This window comes from Schistocerca gregaria, chromosome 6 (genome assembly GCF_023897955.1).
Source record: "Schistocerca gregaria isolate iqSchGreg1 chromosome 6, iqSchGreg1.2, whole genome shotgun sequence".
Lineage (NCBI taxonomy): Eukaryota > Metazoa > Arthropoda > Insecta > Orthoptera > Acrididae > Schistocerca > Schistocerca gregaria.
Window position 1 is genome coordinate 267117068 of NC_064925.1, and position 19718 is coordinate 267136785.

Genomic DNA, 19718 nt, shown 5'->3' on the forward strand with positions numbered 1-19718 from the left:
TGGCGTAGACGAATGCCGAAATTCTGCGTGACCCGATGAAGTGTCGGAACACCGATGCTGTCAGTGACCTCTTAAATGGCTGTTTTCAGTTCGGCATTCGTTTTGCGGTTACTGCTATACACCTTGCATTTAATATAGCCCCCACGAAAACGAGTCGCTTGTGTTCAGATCCGGAGAACTTGATGGCCAATCCGAGCCCATGCCAGTGGCCTGTGGGTACCACAGAGTCAAAATGGAGTTCCGAAAGTGCTCCTCCAGGGCATTAAACACTTTCCTGCTTCTATGGGGTGGAGCTTCGTCTTGCCACATCTTGTCGAAATGGCTCTGAGCACTATGGGACTTAACTGCTGAGGTCATCAGTTCACTAGAACTTAGAACCACGTAAAGCTAAGTAACCTAAGGACATCACAGACATCCATGCCCTAGGCGGGATTCGAACCTGTGACAGTAGCAGCAGCGTTGTTCCGGACTGAGGCGCCTGGAACCGCTCGGCCACTCCGGCCGGCATCTTGTCGAAATGAGGGTCACTTTGGATAATAAGAATGTAATCATTTTCCGAAACCTTTAGATACCGTTCGGTAGTCACCGTGCCATCAAGGAATATCGCACCGCTGGCCGCTGTGACCGAGCCGTTCTAGGCGTTTCAGTCCAGAACCGCGCACCTACTATGGTCGCAGGTTCGCATCCTGCCTCAGGCGTGGGTGTGTGTGATGTCCTTAGGGTAGTTAGGTTCAGGTAGTTCTAAGTCTAGGTGACTGATGACCTCAGATGTTAAGTCCCATAGTGCTTAGAGCCATTTGAACCATATTGCACCGATTATTCCGTGACTGGACATTGGACACAACATGGACATTGCACGCAACACAGTCACCCGTTGAGGGTGATGAGACTTCTCTATAGCAAAACGCGGATTCCAGGTCCCCCAGATGCACCAATTTTGCTTATTGACGAACCCATCCAAATGAAAGTGGGCATCGTCCCTAAATCAAACCATACAGCGCATACTAAGTCCTATCGTGCCCCATGGCCAACTGTGCAGTTTTAACGTCCTAACGCAAACCGTTCAGACTTTATGACGATTTTGTTTCATATAGTTCAATAGTTGACACCCTGTAGCTTTGGAGGTTTTGTGAACGTTAGTAAGAATCACCATCTATAAGGAATAGGTGTGGACCTAAAAATGGACCTTGTTGGACTTTGTCCCCAATCACTAAACGTTTCTCCCCTTGCAGCAGTGTTCGAATTATTCAGACCAACTTTTTGCATTCTTTTTGTTGAGTATGATACAAACCAGCTGTGTGCAAACCGAATTTTTTCGAAGAGAGTAGTACGATCCACACAAACTTATGCCTCGGAAGGGAAAGGCAGGGTGGCGTAATACTCTGTTACGGAAATTTTATCGAAAGTAGTTGGAGAATACTCAGTATTGTAGAACACTCAGTATAATGTCGTTTATTGAAACTGAACTACACTTCTCGAACAATCACTATATACACACAAAAACAAATAACTTGTAGACGACCATTCATAAAGAGCGTCAGTGAGGTCAGTCGGAGCTGGTCCTAGCGCGGCGAGGAACTGGCTGTCCTGCTGGTGCGCTGGCCTTATAAAGCCGATGGAGGTCGGCGGAATACTCCAACTTTCCCTGTGTCTGTGAGGCGACCTCTGCAGAAAAAGTTTCACATTAATCTCTAGCAAGTTCTGTTTGTTTTGAAGAATTGTTTTCCTCTTGGTTGCGCCTGCAAGTGCTTGTGTATGTATGGTACACATGGTTGTCTTGAGTGTAGTCTGCATAACAGGGGCCGTCTGTGGTAGTGGGTCCTGTTTTTTGCTGGAGAGGAGCGCCGGCAGTGACGGCGAGCTGGCTGTTGCAGCGGACTCGATGTCGCTGTCGTCGCCGCCGGCGCAGAGCCCGCGGGACTCTGAGCGCGGCCCGCCGTCCTCGGCGGCGCCCTGCTCGGCGACGCCGTCGTCGGCGGCGCTGCAGCTGCCGCCCGAGGTGCGCCGCCTGCCCGAGGGCGCGCGACACCTGCTGCTGGGACACGTCGCCGCCGCCAGGGTCGCCCCGCGCTGCCGCAAGATCGCGCTCTACGTCTGCGCCGCCGACTCGCAAGGTACTCGCCTGCTCGTTCTCATCTTACAAGATTTTCTGGAAACAGAAGACCCCTTCATAGCCGATCGTGCCAATGCGCCATTTCCTGGACACGGACGAGAGACGGCGAGTCGGCCAGCCTGGTGTGGCTTTCAGGGGGGGTTTTCACTTCCATCTATGAGATGGTTGTACACTGACCAGCCAGAACGTCATGACTACCTCCAGCCTGATAACTGGTGCGTTCACCTTTTGCCACTAATAACAGTGGTGACGCGTCGTGGCATGGAAGCAAAGAGACCTTGGTAGGTCATTGGTAGTAGTTCGCACCATATCTGCAGTACGTCACCTAATTCCCGTAAATTAATGGGAGGAGGGTGATGAGCTCTGACACTATGTTCAATTACATCAGAGAAATATTCAATCAGCTTCAGATCTGGCGAGTTGGGGGACCAGAACAGCAACTGGAACTCGCCATTGACTCATCAGACTCCTGGCCCTGTGAAAAGGCACATTATCTTGTTGAAAAATGCCCATTTCATGAAAGGATGTACGTGATCTACAACCAGTGCACGATACTACTTGGACGTCTTGGTACCTCGCACGAGCTCCAGTGGATCCGCGGATACCCACATGAATGTTCGCCAGAGAATAATCGAGCCGCTGACAACTTGTCTCCGTCCCACAGGGCTGGCGCCAAGGAGGTGTACCCCTCTAAGACGACAGATTCGCGCCCTCCTATCAACATGATGAAGAACCTGAATTCATTAGACCATGCAATGCTCTGTCACTGCGCCAACTTCCAGTGCCGATGGTCACGTGCATATTTCATAGTTTCCAATGTCATGATGTCAACATAGGCACATGCATGAGTCATGTGCTGTGGAAGCCCATAGTTAGGAGTATCCGGTGAACTGTCTGTTCAGGTACACTTACACCCTGTCCATCATTGAAGTCTGAAGTTAGTTCCGCCATACTTTTCGAGCCCTCTTGCTTTACCAGTCCGCCCAGACTACGACGCCCGACATCCGTAATCAGGGGTGGCCGCCCAGCCCCATGACCCCTGGATGTGGTTTGGAAATTTGTGGTAAGGTCTTACGGGACCAAACTGCTGAGGTCATCGATCCCTAAGCCTACATCCTGTTGGATCTAACTTAAACTAACTTACGCTAAGGACTAAACTCACGCCCATGCACGAGGGAGTACTCGAGCCTCCGACGGGATGTGGTTTCACCTTGATTCTGAGCATGTTGAAGACACTCACCACAGCTCCCCTCGAACACCTGACATTTCGTACAGTTTCCGAAATATTCGTGCCGAGTCTCCAGGCCATCACAATCTGCACTCAGTCAACCTCAGACAGATCACATGCCTCCGCCATTCTACACACGGGCAGCACTCTCATTGATACTACATGCACTGTGTGTGTGTGTGTCTGTGTGTGTGTCTGACCAGCAGTCGTTCCTCGCCAGGTGGAGCTGCTGTCGCATGGACGAGTTTATATCGATAGTAGTAACGTTCTGGCTGATCAGTGCAGTTAAACTGATGGTGTTCCAAGTGCCGCAGTATGAGCTGTATACTTCTGCATGGCTGCTGAAACATCGTTAAGTACGTTCATTAATAGGTGCGTTCGCGGGGAGTACGCTGAAAGATAATAGTTCCAATTTCTGTCACCAGGTGAAAATACGGCGCTGTAAGCAGTCAGAATGCGGTGTGAGTGCAGGGAAAGGGAAGGAACGATCACAGATGGTAGCGGTGATTCTGTAATGGTAATTAGGATATGGCCACAGTCTGCAATATATTTTCAGTACGGTCTCCCGACTCAGCAACGTGCTGCGTCCATAAATGGCGTGATCAACAGTTGCTCGCAGCATATCCTGTGTAATCAGAGAGATATGCCGTCATATATTAGCCTTCAGATCAGGAAGAGTCCGGACACATCCCGATAGACACGATCTTTCAGATATCCCCACAATCAGAAGTTAACGCTGATTGAAGCCGGGGAATCTTGAAGGGCACACATATTGAAATTGCCTTGAGGTGATGCGGACGTTACCAAAGGTTTTTCGCAGCAAATCTTTTACCTGCCAAGAAATTTGGGGTGTCGCCGTGTCTTGCACTAATATAGAGGGGCAAGGTTGCAAACCTGGAAGCAAGTGTTGCAGAATGATGTCTTTATAATGTGCTGATGTCACTGTACACCTAAGAAGCCCGTGTTGTGTCATCTCCTCGAAAAAAAAAAAAAAACCGGACCGTGAATAAAGAAGCTCATGAAACCAGACTACACAGTCCCCCAAGCTGAGTCGTGTGGATGCTTCAGCACAGCATGTGGCAGAGTACAATCCCATATGTGACAATTTTTGCACATTCACGGCACCGTGACTCGTCCGTCCAAAGAATATTCTCTGGCCACGTGTCATCCTCATCCACGAGTGCTAAAAAGGAAGGGCCAAGTCACGGTATTGTAAGCCATCTTGGGAATTCACTTGTTGCACATTCTCAGTTTTGCCAGGATATCAGCGTAAAATGCGCCGCAGAATATTTTGAATTCTTGACCGGGGAAGAGGCAGTTCCTGTGATACAGCTCGAGCACTGACTGTGCTGCACGGTCGGCTATAGCTACAGCAACTCAGTCAACAACTGGCGTGGGAATGATCCAAGTCCCTCTCCCGGCTGCCCCACCTAATTCACCTATTTCTTCAAATTTCTTCATCATATTTTTTAGCCAATTTATTATGGAGCCCTTTATAGCTGTTTCTGTCTTGTATATTCCCTCAATGCAGAGCTACTATTCCTGTCGTTCTGATAAAAACATGGTCTTTCTTCTCAATAGCATTGCGTTTCGTAAGTAAAACGTCAACCTTCTTATCCGTTTACAGCAACAGTCACTTTACAAAAGAAAACAGTACGCGTCGCCAAGTCATGAACAGAATAATGAAGTCAAAGCTGGAAACATTTTACATTCAGCTTACAGCGTCATATTTTCACTCGGTGGCAGAAAGTGAAACTAATGTTCCTTCAGCATACTTAGAGAGCGCTCCGATTAATGCTTCAACGTCCTGCGATGTATACGCCAAGCACTGCAACACCCGGAACATCATCAGGTTAATCATAGCCACCCAGTAGATAAATGTCCACCCCTAGTAGCTGAATGGTCAGCGTGACGGATTGTCAATCCTATGGGCCTGGGTTCGCTTCCCGGATGGGTCGGGGAATTTTCTCCACGGACTGGGTGTTGTGCTGTGCCCATCATCATCCTTTCATCCTCGTCGACTGCAGGTCGGCAAAGTGCCGTCAAATTGAATGACCGGCACGCGGCGAACGGTCTGCCCGACGGGGGCCATAGCCATACGAATAAATAAATAACAAGTGGATAAATGCTGGGCTGATACCAAGTGTACATCCCAGTTACACTTATCGCAAACGCTCAGAAAACATTACCACGCTTGAATGTGTGATCTACACTGAATGGAAGCAAATGGTGTACACCAACTCCTCGGCAGAGGGAGTGATGGTGTCGTAAAGGACATCCAGCCACCAGTTGCAACGAAACATTGCCAAAACGATATAACAATGCCGACCCTCTAGTAAGACGGGAAGAGGCGATGAAGTAAAACAGAAGAGTATCTTTCATACCCTACGTGCAGGTGAACAAGTGAATTCTGTCAGTTTAGGATATTCGACATCCGTTCGTTAGTGAACCATACCGCCATTAACAACAAAGATACGACCAGACGTAGTTCCTTCGCGGATATAACATTGGCTCGATGAATTTTTTATTAAATGCCTGTTAATACCTGACAGAACGGCACTGAACGGAATGGATCGGTAAATCACTCCACACTGCAGTTCAGATTATGGCATTCACGCATGCCATCGATTGAGTGGAACTCCAACGCCGAGGTTTCTCAGAAATAATGTATTGATTTTGAACTTGTTGGGAGGCGGCTGGTGTCTCAAGTTTTACTTTTCTCCCTAAGCTCACGCATGTTACAGTAGCGGACTGTGAAGTGCCATTTGGGTAGCAGCTTAATTTCTTGTATTGTAGGAAACAATGCCTGTGTTTAAAAAGATATCGATACTAATTTATATGTGAATTATGCGATACATGTGAACACATATAACTAATTAGTTCATTCAGCATAAGTTGTAGATAATAAAAGCATTTATTTTAATGTTCAGTATGATACGTACAGTGATGAGCCAAAGCATCTGCTTAATCTTTTGTTTTTCCGTCTTTGGAACAAAGTGCACCACTTATTCTGTGTAGGTTTGTGGAGGCCTATGTCATTAAATGTCTACGAAAAGATCATGTAATTCGTGACGCGGTGGTAGCCCCCTATGGCGATCCATATGGGTTCCATAGGCTTTGCATCAGGCGTATTTGCTCGCCGAGATATCAAATTCAGTGCTCTACAGTGCCCTTCAAACCACTGTAGCATGGTTGCGGCTCCGAGACACGGACAGCTACACTGCTGAAAGAAGACGTAGCCTTGGGAGAAGACGTCGACCATGAAGGAATGCAAATGTTTCGCACCTTTGTGTCTTGGGTTGCTACCACAGGTCCCACTGAAGAGCAGGAGTATGTCTCCAGCGCGTCACGGGCGGATCCTGATGAGAGCGTTATTATGTTACCCCATAGCATAATAACGCTCTCATGAGCATTCGTCAGTGGCGCGTTGCACGTTTCGAGACGCCGTTCACCTCGATGACGGCGTTTATGGAGACAACCATCGACTTAGTGTAGCAAAAATGTGATTCACCCGAAGAGCCGTCACTTTTCCACAGATCTACGGTCGAATCCCGATAGTCCCGTGCCCACTGCCCACTGCAGTCGTAATTGCCGAGATCAACACGTAGGGATGGTCCGCTGCGGAGCTCCATGTTTAACAATGAATGGTGTGCTTCGAAAGACTTCTGCGCGCGCCAGCTTTGTGCCCCTTCAGTAGAGATTACACAAATCACCAACTACCCTACTTTACAGAGTAGACAAGCCTCCTAAGCCTACGTTCTCTGAAGAGTCCAAGCATTAGCGCCTAGTGGTAGTTTCACAGTCGTTCTACCTCTTTCCGTAGATGTTTTAGTCATCACATAACAAACCTGACGTAGACAAAGAGCAACAAGCGTTAAGATAAAGATAAACAAAACGCATTTTGTTTGCAATTATTTCCTCCTAACGATAGTGAAGCCGTGAAAGAATGATGAATAAAATTTTATACCTAAATGCACTTTGTTGGACGTGTAACTGTACTGCCTACTCACTAGGATGGAATATTACAACTACAAAGTATTTTTGAAGATTTGAATGTTTCTGTAATGGATGTTCTTACACAAAAGAGCGAAAAATTGTTTAGGTTTCAGAATACCAGTACAAAGAAACAGCTTACAATGTGCATAATGAACAACATAAATTGATGAAACAAGTTTTGAACATAAATTGATGAAATTTTTCTAAGCAGTCAGAAAGTTAGTTTGATGAAGGAGATAAATACTGTACAGTTGGAACTTAGAAAGAGAAAACACGACGGAAAAGGCAAAAAGGCTACTGAAATGCCTGGGCTAGCAGGACAGAGCGGATTAGGTTGTGGAAAGGGGCCAAAGTGAGTTCCTGTCATTTGCGCTCAATATACAAACTTTATTCATCAACAAACAATATTACAACAAAGATGCAAATCACTCAAAACTTTAATCGACTTCCTTTGAGTAACTTTAGATAGGCTGAAGGCCACATTCAAAATCCAAGACACAAGGCTTAAGGAAAATTGAAACACAAGGTTCTTCTGGAAGTTTCACCCAAGAATATTATCTAAATCTTCAATCTAATCGGCTGAGGTCCTTAGCAATTTACTTTTAATGGAACTAGGCTGGAGGTCGCATATTAAGCAATAAGAGGAGTTTCAATCAAAAGGCAGAAGGCCTTATCTTAAAACATTTCATACAAATTGAGTGGAAGGCGCCATTCGAAGCATAACGGTCTTATGCCTTAAGGGCAAGAGAAGAAGATTAAGAGATATTAAAACTCGACTGAAGGCCACATATCAACCAAATAACTGAAATCCAAACAGGGAACTTACTACATAACACACAAGGAACGGTGCTCATAAATTTCGAAGGGTCGGCCAGGGATTGTGACACTAACGCCCATTTAGGTGAGACAGGCAGCCTGTCTAACGACTTCTTAATCTGGAGGCAACCCAACTGACAGGCAGCCGACCGACCAATCAACCAAATCTGTTTCTCTCCACGCAACCAGCAAAACTACCACAAGATTTCAATACACGACACACACAATATTGGCGCCCACAACGACCAACAACACCTCAGCTGTCGAACTACACACCGTGCTAGACAGCAACAACACGATGAGGAAAATGCACTGCCTAAAATTACGTCAACGACCAGGGCAGGTAACCGCAACGTCAACGGCCACAAGGCAGAAGATACCGCTGGTGGACTTCCATAGCAGGGAACAAATTAAATTTCACAGGAAGACCGCTGGAATCTTAGCCGACTTAAATACACACAGGCGGAAATGTCCCAAAAGCGACAACCAAGATCAAACGAAGAAATGTAAACAGTTGACGCTCGCTAGTAAGTTAAGTGAGGACTCAACTTCCATGTCCAAGATCGGTGGGCTACGAACTTCGTAGCACTCGCAAGCAGCACCTCTTACTGCAACTGCGCGTGCTTGATGCCAGCGGCTCCAGCCCGACCCCGCGCGGCGGGTGCTCGCTTGCTGCTGCACGCCAACCGACCGACTGGACTGTTGGTCCGTCCGCGAGTGCTGCTCCGTCGGGACTGCACTGCTGGTGGGTCTCCCACTCACTGACTACCCGACACACGACAACCCGGAAATACTATCGGTCGCTCCAGAGACGGTACGAAAGGGCGCTTATCGATACTCGCTGCTGCTGCCATGCAGGGGAAAGTAAGGGAGGAAGTTAGTGACGCCGGTAAATGGAATAAGAAAACGAGGCGACACTACAGTAATAGAAGGTGACAAACAATTAACGGAATGGACACGTACCGTGCATGGGTCAGCTATATGTATTGGCTTCTAAATATCGTTTGATGTTAATGTATTGAAGTATTTGAGCAACATCTTTCCTCAGCACTTTACCTTACAAACTTTGTCAGTAGCGTCTAATGATTTTTGCTTTGGCTATCGATAAACCACAGAGCGTAAGAAAACAAATGATGTACCCAGAAGGGGAGGAGGAAGAAATGATGTTTCAAGGGTTCAGAGAGTGAGTATGTGATGTTATTTCGGTGATTGCAAAATCGAGTCACAATTACAAAGAATTTAGCAGTATGAGTCCACTTATCAATAGGACATTGCATCCTGCCTGGCATGGGCGCATGAACTGATTTGGTTGGGAAGCTGTTGTACCCTCTCTTGGAAGAAGCTGGCCCACAATAGTAACTGGTCCTTCACACCTTGAATACATGCACTGGAACAGAACTGACGTCCGAGCTGGTCCCAAACATTTATTGGGGACAGACCTCGGTATCTTGCTGGCCATGGGAGTACCTCAACACCACGCAGACAGATCGTAGAACCAGGTCCCATGTGTAGATGCGCGTTGTCCAGTTGAAAAGTGGCACCACGACATTATAGCGTGCGAGAGGACACATGAGAAAGCAGGACGCCGTGACGTACCGTCGTTCAATCAGTGTTCCCTCAATAACTATCAGTGGTGATCTGTCATCATATCCGATGACTCCCCGCACCATTACGTGATGAGTAGCACAGCACCGCTCTGCGTTTTCAGAACACTGGAGGAACGCGACCTCTCCCCAGGGCACCGTCATAAAGGGCGTTGGTGGTAATCTAGCGTAGTGCACAGTCGCGATTCATAGCCAAACAATGCGGTGACATTCATTAGCAGACCATGCTTCCCGGTCACGGCACCATCCCAAACGCAGCCGTTTGTGTTGTGAGGTTAACGGCAGCCTAAGCACGGGACACAAATTCCTTAGAGTGGTTGCTGATAGTCTCAGACCAATATGCCGATCCTCCCTTACGGTGGTCATATGCGATCTACCGAAACCTTGACGACAAATACGCCTGGCTTTCCATTCCAATGAATACCACTATCACATCCCCGTACCTCACATATCTCGATACTGAACTATTCGACAAACTAGCCAAATGGAGACCCACGACGAGGCACGTTTCTGATGTGTGGCTAGGACCTCCCATCGGGTAGACCGTTCGGCAGGTGCAAGTCTTTCGATTTGACGCCACTTCGGCGACTTGCACATCGACGGGGGATGAAATGATGATGATTAGGACAACATTCGCTGAGCGGAGAAAATCTCCTACGACCCAGCCGGGAATCGAACCCGTGGCCTTAGGACTGACATGTCGCGCTGACGACTCGGCTACCCCGGGGGGGGGGGGGGGGGGGGGGGGGGGGGGGTGGCAGCTGATGAAATGGTGTCTCACAGGAGTACACGGCATCTCCGTGTTCTTCACAGTGATAACTCACATCTGGCGCTGTTCACGCCTCTATATAAGCTGCCAGCCCTGGTAACAACACTAAACAAAACAAGAGCAATACAAATGCACGCTTGTAGCCATTCTACCTATCACAGGGAATTGCAGCTGAAGCTACGTTGACAATGGACTGTATCTTTGGTGTTTCAGTTCCTTCGTCAGTCAATTCATATCATTCCTAAAACTTTATCTGACATAGTATTTCGTTTCTTGGGTACCTCATAACATCATTTTCACTATAGTGGAATAAGTGAAGAGACTCAGTGTTAATGTTAAGTATATGTCAGCTTTGAATCGACGCTTACATAACCCAGCATGCTGTACTGACCAGTGAATATTCAAGAGGTGAAATTAACACTAGGTATGACTTAAGGAAGGGAATATCAGGTTGTTTCTGACAAGAGAGTATCATATTAGAAGATCGGTGGCAACTTGGTGCTATTCGAGACGAGTAGACTGTGCGTCGGCTCCCTTCACTCCTTCCATAGCATCACAAGCTCAACGTTACCGTGTACACACACTCATCACAGCCAACCAAACGACACACATACACATTCAGTTCATAGGTGGGAGAAAGGAAGTGGCAAATCACCTCCACTAGGATCTTGCCAAGAGTCGTAATGCAGAATTCCTCCATCTCTTCTTTCTCATGCCTTTGGTACAGGACCACCTGACTTCGAAATGACAACAAATCGGGTGAACACATAAATTAGCATTAGGGAAGCCAAATGGAACTCTTACACTGGTCAGCCAGAACACTACGGCCGGCCGGTGTGGCCGAGCGGTTCTAGACGCTTCAGTCTGGAACCGCGCGACCGCTACGGTTGCAGGTTCGAATCCTGCCTTGGGCATGGATGTGTGTGACGTCCTTAGGTTAGTTAGGTTTAAGTAGTTCTATGTTCTAGGGGACTGATGACCTCAGATGTTAAGTCCCATAGTTCTCACGACCATTTGATTTTTTTAGAACATTCCGAGCACAGACCTGCTATCAATATAAACCTGTCCAGTCGATAGCAGCGTCGCCTGGCGAGGAATGGCTGCTAGTCAGAGAGACACACACGGTGCGTGTAATGTCAGTGAACGTGCTGTCCGTGTGTAGAATGAGGAAGGCGCGCGATCTATTTGGGTTTGACCGAGGGTGCGATAGCCCAGAGGCTCAGCACAAACATTTTGTAAACTGCACGGCTTGTCAGTGATAGATAGTGCTGTGGTGAGTGTCTTCAATACGTGGCGGGACGAAGGTAAAACTACCTCCAGACATCGTGGGGTTCGGCGGCCACCGCTCACCAAAGACGTTGGATGTCGTAAGCTGGGCAGACTGGGAAGGCTGAGAATTATGGCGGAACCAACTTTAGTCTTTAATGCTGAACAGACTTCAAATGGTTCAAATGGCTCTAAGGACTATGGGACTTAACATCTGAGGTCATCAGGTCTCTAGACTTCGAACTTCTTAAACCTAACTAACTTACGGACATCACACACATCCATGCCCGAGGCAGGATTCGAACCTGCTACAGTAGCAGCCGCGTGGTTCCGGACTGAAGCACCTAGAACCGCTCGGCCACCGCAGCTTGCGCTGGGCAGAGTACAAGTGTGTCTGGACAAACAGTGCGCCGAACACTCCTAACGATGGGCATCCGCGGACGACTACCCATGCATGTGCCAATGTTAAGTTCGTGGCGCACTCAATGAGTAATGCTGGAATTCAGTATGGTGTTGGCCCACCTTTAGTCTAGATGACAGCTTCCACTCCCGCAGCCATACGTTCAGTCAGGTGCTGAAAGGTTTCTTGGGGAATGGTAGCCCATTCTTGGAGAAGTAGAACACTGAGGAGAGGTATCGATGTCGGTCGGTGAGGCCTGGCACGAAGTCGGCTTTCCAAAACATCCCAAAGGTGTTCTGTAGGATTCAGGTCAGGACTCTGTGCAGGACAGTCCATTACAGAGATGTTACTGTCATGTAACCACTCCGACACAGGCAGTGCATTATGAACAGATGCTCGAACATGTTGAAAGATGCAATTCCCATCCCCGAATTGCTCTTAAACAGTGGGAAGGAAGAAGGTGCTTAAAACATCAATGTAGGACTCTGCTGTGATAGTGCGACGCCAGACAACAAGGGGTTCAAGCCCCCTCCGTGAAAAATATAACCACACCATAATACTACCGTCTCTGAATTTTACTGTTGGCACTACATACGCTGGCAGATGACGTTCACCGGGCTTTCGCCATACCCACACTCTTGATATCGGATCGCCATGTTGTGTACCGTGATTCGTCACTCCACACAACGTTTTTCCACTGTTCAGTCGTCCAATATTTACGCTCCTTAAGCAAAATGAGGCGTCGTTTGACATTTACCGGCGTGATGTGTGGCTTATGAGCAGCCGCTCGACCATGAAATCCAAGTTTTCTCACTTCCCGCCTAGCTGTCATAGTACTTGCAGTGGATCCTGATGCAGTTCGGAATTCCTGTGTGATGGTGTGGATAGATGTCTGCCTATTACCCATTACGACCCACAACCGTCGGCAGTCTCTGTCAGTCAACAGACAAGGTCGGCCTGTACGCTTTTGTGCTGTACGTGTCCCTTTGCTTTTCCACTTCACTATCCCATCGGAAACACAGGACCTAGAGATATTTAGGACAGTGAAAAGCTCGAGTACAGACGTATGACACAAGTGACACCCAATCACTGACCACGTTCAAAGTCTGTGAGTTCCGCGGAGCGCCCCATTCTGCTCTCTCACGATGTCTAATGACTGCTCAGGTCGCTGATATGGAGCACCTGGCAGTAGGTGGCAGCATAATGCACCTGATATGACAAACATATGTTTTTGAGAGTGTCTGTATACTTTTGATTACATAGTGTATTCGGGTCCTGCTTGAATTATTCTCTATTCGTCTGATCTGAAATGTCTGTCTTTTTTCCATTCCGCATCAACGACCCAGACTACATCTAGGTTCGGCCATTACATTTCACTTTCTAAATTTTCTCGCTTTTCTACCGCATTCACCCTTCCAACAGTCAATGCTCCGATTCGTAGAATGTTATGGTTTCGCGTTTATGCAGTCTTTTTCCTACGGGCAACGCTTTCTTGGCAGTCTCCTCCAGGAGATCCGAATGCGGTAGTAATTCATAACCTTTTCCCAAAGGAAAGAGCATGATTCTTTCAATTATAGGCTGCTATTAAATGTGGACATTCGTTATGTCTCGTTAATGCAGTGGCTTACATCGCGTTCTGTATCTCCATCCCGTTGAAGATCGCTGTCCTCCTGCATCTCAGCCGCAAGGGGATGCCTCAAAAATCTCTTTGCTTCTTCTCCAATTTGACAAGGCCGCAGCAGAACGAGGGTGACTACCCATGTCGAAAGGTTTCAACCGCCGTTGCTGATCCTTTTGATCTAAAAATTAAGCAGTATTTCGAATCGAATATGAGATCTAAGACGTTTTGATCACTTATTAGAGACGCTACCTGTAGACCTAGTTATGTATCAGAATAAATCAGTGGGCGCGAACTGTTAAAGGAGCATAGTGCAGATGTTTGAAGGTAGGCATGTCATTTTGCTTTTTGTATGTTATCGATGTGAACATCAGGGAGAGAGCGAGTTATGTTACTGTTAAAGAATCTTTGGTCATGCTATAGCACAGTCTTTGCCTCTGCGCAGTCTGATAAATTCTTAAGTGTGGCAGCTGAGGGACGTATTCAGTATGATCTGTTGATTTGTCATTGTTGGATGAAGATAGATTTATTGAAAAGGGCAGCGGGGATGAACATAATGTATGTACTGAAAGACGAAAAGAATATAAATTTTGAAGTTTGAGGTAAGATTGCAGCACTGCGCAGCTAGTGTGTCAGAGTGATTATCGTCAGTTAGATAATGTCGTTCAGTTGCTCAGAGCTGAAAGAAAGACCACCCCACTTCTTTGAGTCATGCACTAATATATCAACTGATTAAGCTGTTTCCTTTTTATAGAAATTCTCTGTTAACATTGTACCCTTTTCAAATCATTGTTCGCTTTGTTAAGCATAGTATTGTTCAGACCAATGTTATGTGTGAAGATTAAGAGAAGTTTTATTCTGTCTCTAAGAATATATATTTCATTATAAAATTCTTGTTTTGAAATATCATTTCATAGGAAATTCCAATGTTTAAAGCTTTATATTACGGATTATCACACTGCACCATGTGGTATGCAACAGTCTGAATATTAATTTACGAGGGTTGGAACTTTAATAGTGGCAGCTATTTATTTATAGTTCGTACAAAATGGATAGGTGTTTCAAAGTTTTACTGACCTTCAAAGGAGTCACCAGCATTGTGTTTAACCCGTTGCCAGTGATGTGAAAGTCGTAGGATACTCTTAGCAATGCCAGTTGTGTTGATAGTTCGAGCGCCGCGGTCTATTGCCCAACAAATGTGTAGCGGTTCTGAAGCGAACGCCGTGAAGTGTTTCCTTCAGTTTAGAAATCGAGCTAACCTCACGAGGGCTTAAGTCAGGTGAATGCAGTAGGTGGTATAGCACTTAGCAGATCCATCAGCAAACAAATCAGTAGCAGCTTGTACTGTACGTGCTTGAGCATTGTCCGGCAAAGTGATGGTCAGGCCCTGCAGAAAGTGTCATAACTTTTGTCTCTAAGCTGGTCGTAGGTTGTGTTCCAAAAATTACAACATATAGACAGAAGTTATGACACTTTCTGCAGAACCTGACCATCATTTCGCAGGAGAATGCTAAAGTAGGTACTGTGCAAGCTGTTACTGATTTGTTTGACTGATGGGGCTGCTAAGTGCTATACTACCTACTGCACTCCCCTGACTTAAGCCCTCATGAGTTCAACTCGATTTCTAAACTGAAGGAAACACTTTACGGCATTCGCTTCAGAACTGCTACAAATTCGTCAGCCAATAGACCGCGTCGCTCGAACTGTCAACACAACTGGCACTGCTAAGAGTACCCTACGACTTCCACATCGCTGGCGACGGGTTATACACAATGCTAGTGACTGCTTTGAAGGTCAATAAAACTTTGAAACAAGTATCTACTTTGTACGAGCTGTAAATAAATAGTTTCCTTTATTAAAGTTCCAACACTCGTAGAAATAGAAAACTAGCTTAGCCGCTTCCTGATTGCTGTTTACTGATGTCCTTTCAATAAATTTGCAAGAGTGTTGTAAAGATGTGAGCTAAGTGAAAATTTTCATTAGGGTCAGATAAATTATTTACTTCAGTTGCGCATTTAATACAAAGGCAAGTCGCCTTCAGACCAGTTACAGTTCAGTTCAAATCAGGTTCTGTTTAGTCAAAGGTTAGCATACGAGTTTAGGTTGAATAACAGTTTGTGGGTAAATAGTTTTGCTAAAACGAGGACTTTTTGAGTAAGAGGTAAATTTGGACTAAATTTCATGCAGAAACACATAGTGGGGAACATAGGCTATCTCTTGACAACGTTACCGATAGCCATAAAGACGAAGCGTCGGGAAGCCAAACTAGGAGGTGACTGCTTGATGACAACGCCCCTGCTCTCTCTAGACAGAACACAGGCGCTTAAGCTGCCTCTTGTGTTTATTATATTGTGTCTAACTCCCTTGTTCTGTTGACATGATGCCCAGTGAATTCTTCCTCTGTGGGTGGACGAAAAAGCCATTTTGTCGCAGGCAGTTCCAAAATGACGACGAGGTGGTTTTCTAGGCAGAAGTTTCCTTGAACAGCCCAATGCAGACTCTTAAATCCAAGTTCTCCACCAAATCATCTGCCTTTGGGAAAAATGTGTCAAACTGAACGATGAGTGTCTAGTGAAGCACGAACACCATCACAAAATTCGTGATCGCAATATAATGATTTCAAAATAATGACTAAAACTTTATGATTACCTCTCGTACGCACTTTCTTTAACGGAATTATACACCTTTTGAAAAGAGTAGTACAGTGCTGTAACACATTCCAATACTAACAACAAAACTTCTCACAGAAAGGAAAGCCGCGCGCTGTGCTAAATGTCAGGCAGCAACCTGTCTAGATGTAGATGTAGATGTCGAACAACCAGCTGAACTCAGTCGCTGAAACTGCTAATGGAGTTGATGTTATTTCCAGCAGAGTGCTGAAAGCTCGTTCCCAACAAACAATTAGGATTCTTAGCGAGTACTACCTCACTGAAACAGAGCATTTTTCTGGACTGGTGAAATATACTACTGTTAAACCATTCCATAAAAAGGAGGATAGGTCTGATGCACACAACTACTGCCCAATTTAACTACCGTCAGCTTTATCCAAAATTCTTGAAAAAGTAATGTATTCAAGCGTAGCCTCACATATTTGTAAAAATGAAGCACAAACAAAATGTCAGTTTCATTTCCAGAAAGGCTTTTCAATAGAAAATGCGATGTATGCTTTCAGTGATCAGATATTAAAAGCTCTTAGTAACCGAACACCACCCATTGGGATTTCTTGTGATCTCTCAAAGGCTTTTGAATTTATGAATCATGAAATTCTTCTCGATAACTACTGTGGTAGAGGTCAGACAGTGTACAAATGGTTTGATTCATATTTAACAGGAAGAATTAAGAATGTTAAAATTAACAGTACAGATAGTCTGCAAAAATTAGCAAAGCCCTCTGTCTGTGGTGGTGGTGGTGGTGTCAACAACAGTGTCCCACAGGGTTCAGTCTTGAGTCCCTTATTGTTCTTAGTACATATTAATGACTTGTCATTCTACATTCGTGAAGATGCAAAGCTAGTTCTTTTTGTTGATGATACAAGTATAGCAATCACACTCAACAAACGAGAATTAGCTAAGAAAATTGTGAATAATATTTTTCAGAAAATTATTAAGTGGTTCTCTGTAAATGAACTCTCACTAAATTTTGAGAAAATACGGTATATAAAGTTCTGTGCAGTAAATGGGACAACATCATTGATAAATATAGACTTTGAACGGAAGTCTGTTGCTAAGGCAGAATATTAAAAATTTCTGAGTGTGTGCACTGAAGGGAAATTGAATTGGAAGAAACACATTGGTGAGCTGCTGAAATGCTTGAGCTCAGGTACTTATGCTGTTACGGTTAATGCAAATTTTGGTGATATGCATATCAGTAAATTAGCCTACTATGCCTATTTTCATTCGCTGTTTTCATGTGGCATCATATTTTGGGTAATTCATCATCAGGAGAAAAAGTATTCATTGCACAAAAGCGTGTAATCACAATAATGTATGGAGCCCATTTGAGATCACCTTGCAGATACTTATTTAAGGGACTAGGGATATTCGCAGTACCTTCGCAATACATACATTCACTTATGAAATTTGTTGTTAATAACACATCCCAGTTCAGAAATAATAACAAAGTGCATAACTACAACGCTAGAAGAAAGGATGATGTTCACTGCTTTGGGTCATATCTGACTTTGGCACAGTAGGGGTGAATTATGCTACCTCAAAACTCTTTAATCATTTACCACATTTGACAGGTAGCAAACCAGTATTTAAAAACAAATTAAAAGAATTTCTGAATGACAGCTCCTTCTACCTATCAGATGACTTTTTAGGACTGAAGTATTAATTGTAAAAAATATTAATTAAATAAAACATAAATTTAAATATGTTGTGTAAAGCACATTCTGTTAAACTGATACATTCCACATAATTACTAAATGTCGTATTCATGATCTATGGAATAAGTGTTAATGTAATATATCAAAACTTGGATCACAGTGCAATAGGGGAAGGTGCTGTGGGGGATCGGCGTCGGTTATGGGGCGCAATCGTTCTGTACTTTCTAGATGAATTTCGTACTTTTTACTTTGTTATAAAAACGTGACATATTAAAAAAATATTTAAATAGGTATTTCCTGATTTTTTGACTTGTGCCTGAGTGAAATTTGAGCCATACTTCAGTGAAACCAGCAGTTAGATTATCCGATGGTGTCATCCAGTGGTGTTCAGACCTTAGATTTCACATAGTCGGAACATGTCTGGTAGACTGTGTTATCCGTTGTCCTATTGATATTTTTCTTGGACGTCAGTCGTGGAGGATGAAGGTAGTGAGCATATAATGGGTGTTTATCGGAGGTAGATACTTTATATCTTTTTCTCCACACAGCTATCTCACGCCAGACGTCTGGAGGAGAAATTCCAGCTAAATAGTAAAATTCATGCCGCGCTTTATGGTACAGACATCCAATATTAATCTACATGATTCATTAACAGCAATACCTACTTCTTTTGTATGGGCAAAATTATACTACAAAGGGCTAGCATATTCACCTGCAACGTAACACAAAGATAAAGCTTTAGTCTTAACTGTTTTTTCTGCTGTACCACAGGATGTTTCCGAAATTTTACGCAGTATGTTAATTTTGCAGGTGCTTTTTGGTTTACGTTCAGACATTTCTACTTGAAAGTCAATGTATGATCACGAATGAGCCCAGGATATTTGAGCTACAAACTGTGTTCCAGCTGCACTCCTCTCCAAGTCAACTGTAGTTCCACGATGAATATTGCATGAAGTTTATATTATACTTATAGAGGTACAATTAATATGTTATTAAAATTCTCCTATGCAATATAGTCAAAAAATCGCATGGGGAATTAGACACAGAGAATTTTGTAAAAATCTCTTACACAATTTCTGAAAAAAGGTACATATATTACTTTTTTGAAAATAAATTTTTTAATTTCAAAAAAAGTTAAATATACGTAACCCAAGTACACTACTGGCCATTAAAATTGCTACACCACAAAGATGACGTGCTACAGACGCGAAATTTAACCGACGGGAAGAAGATGCTGTGATATGTAAATGATTAGCTTTTCAGAGCATTCACACAAGGGTGGCGCCGGTGGCGACACTTACAACTTTCTGACATGACGAAAGTTTCCAACCGCTTTCTCATACACAAACAGCAGTTCACCGGCGAGGCCTGGTGAAACGTTGTTGTGATGCCTCGTGTAAGGAGGAGAAATGCGTACCATCACGTTTCCTACTTTCATAAAGGTCGGATTGTAGCCTATCGCGAACGCGGTTTATCGTATCGCGACATTACTGCTCGCGTTGGTCGAGATCCAATGACTGTTAGCAGAATATGGAATCGGAGGGTTCAGGAGGGTAATACGGAACGCCGTGCTGGATCCCA

The 19718-nt window shown here is 44.9% G+C and overlaps 1 protein-coding gene across 1 annotated transcript in view; it reads left to right on the forward strand.

The window, feature by feature from the left end:
* LOC126278042 (NACHT domain- and WD repeat-containing protein 1) overlaps positions 1–19718 on the forward strand; it is a 561974-nt gene that overhangs the window by 352759 nt on the left and 189497 nt on the right. The window contains exon 5 of the mRNA XM_049977797.1: positions 1875–2114. Within this exon, the coding sequence (XP_049833754.1) occupies positions 1875–2114 (240 nt within the window). The remainder of the gene's footprint in view (positions 1–1874; positions 2115–19718) is intronic.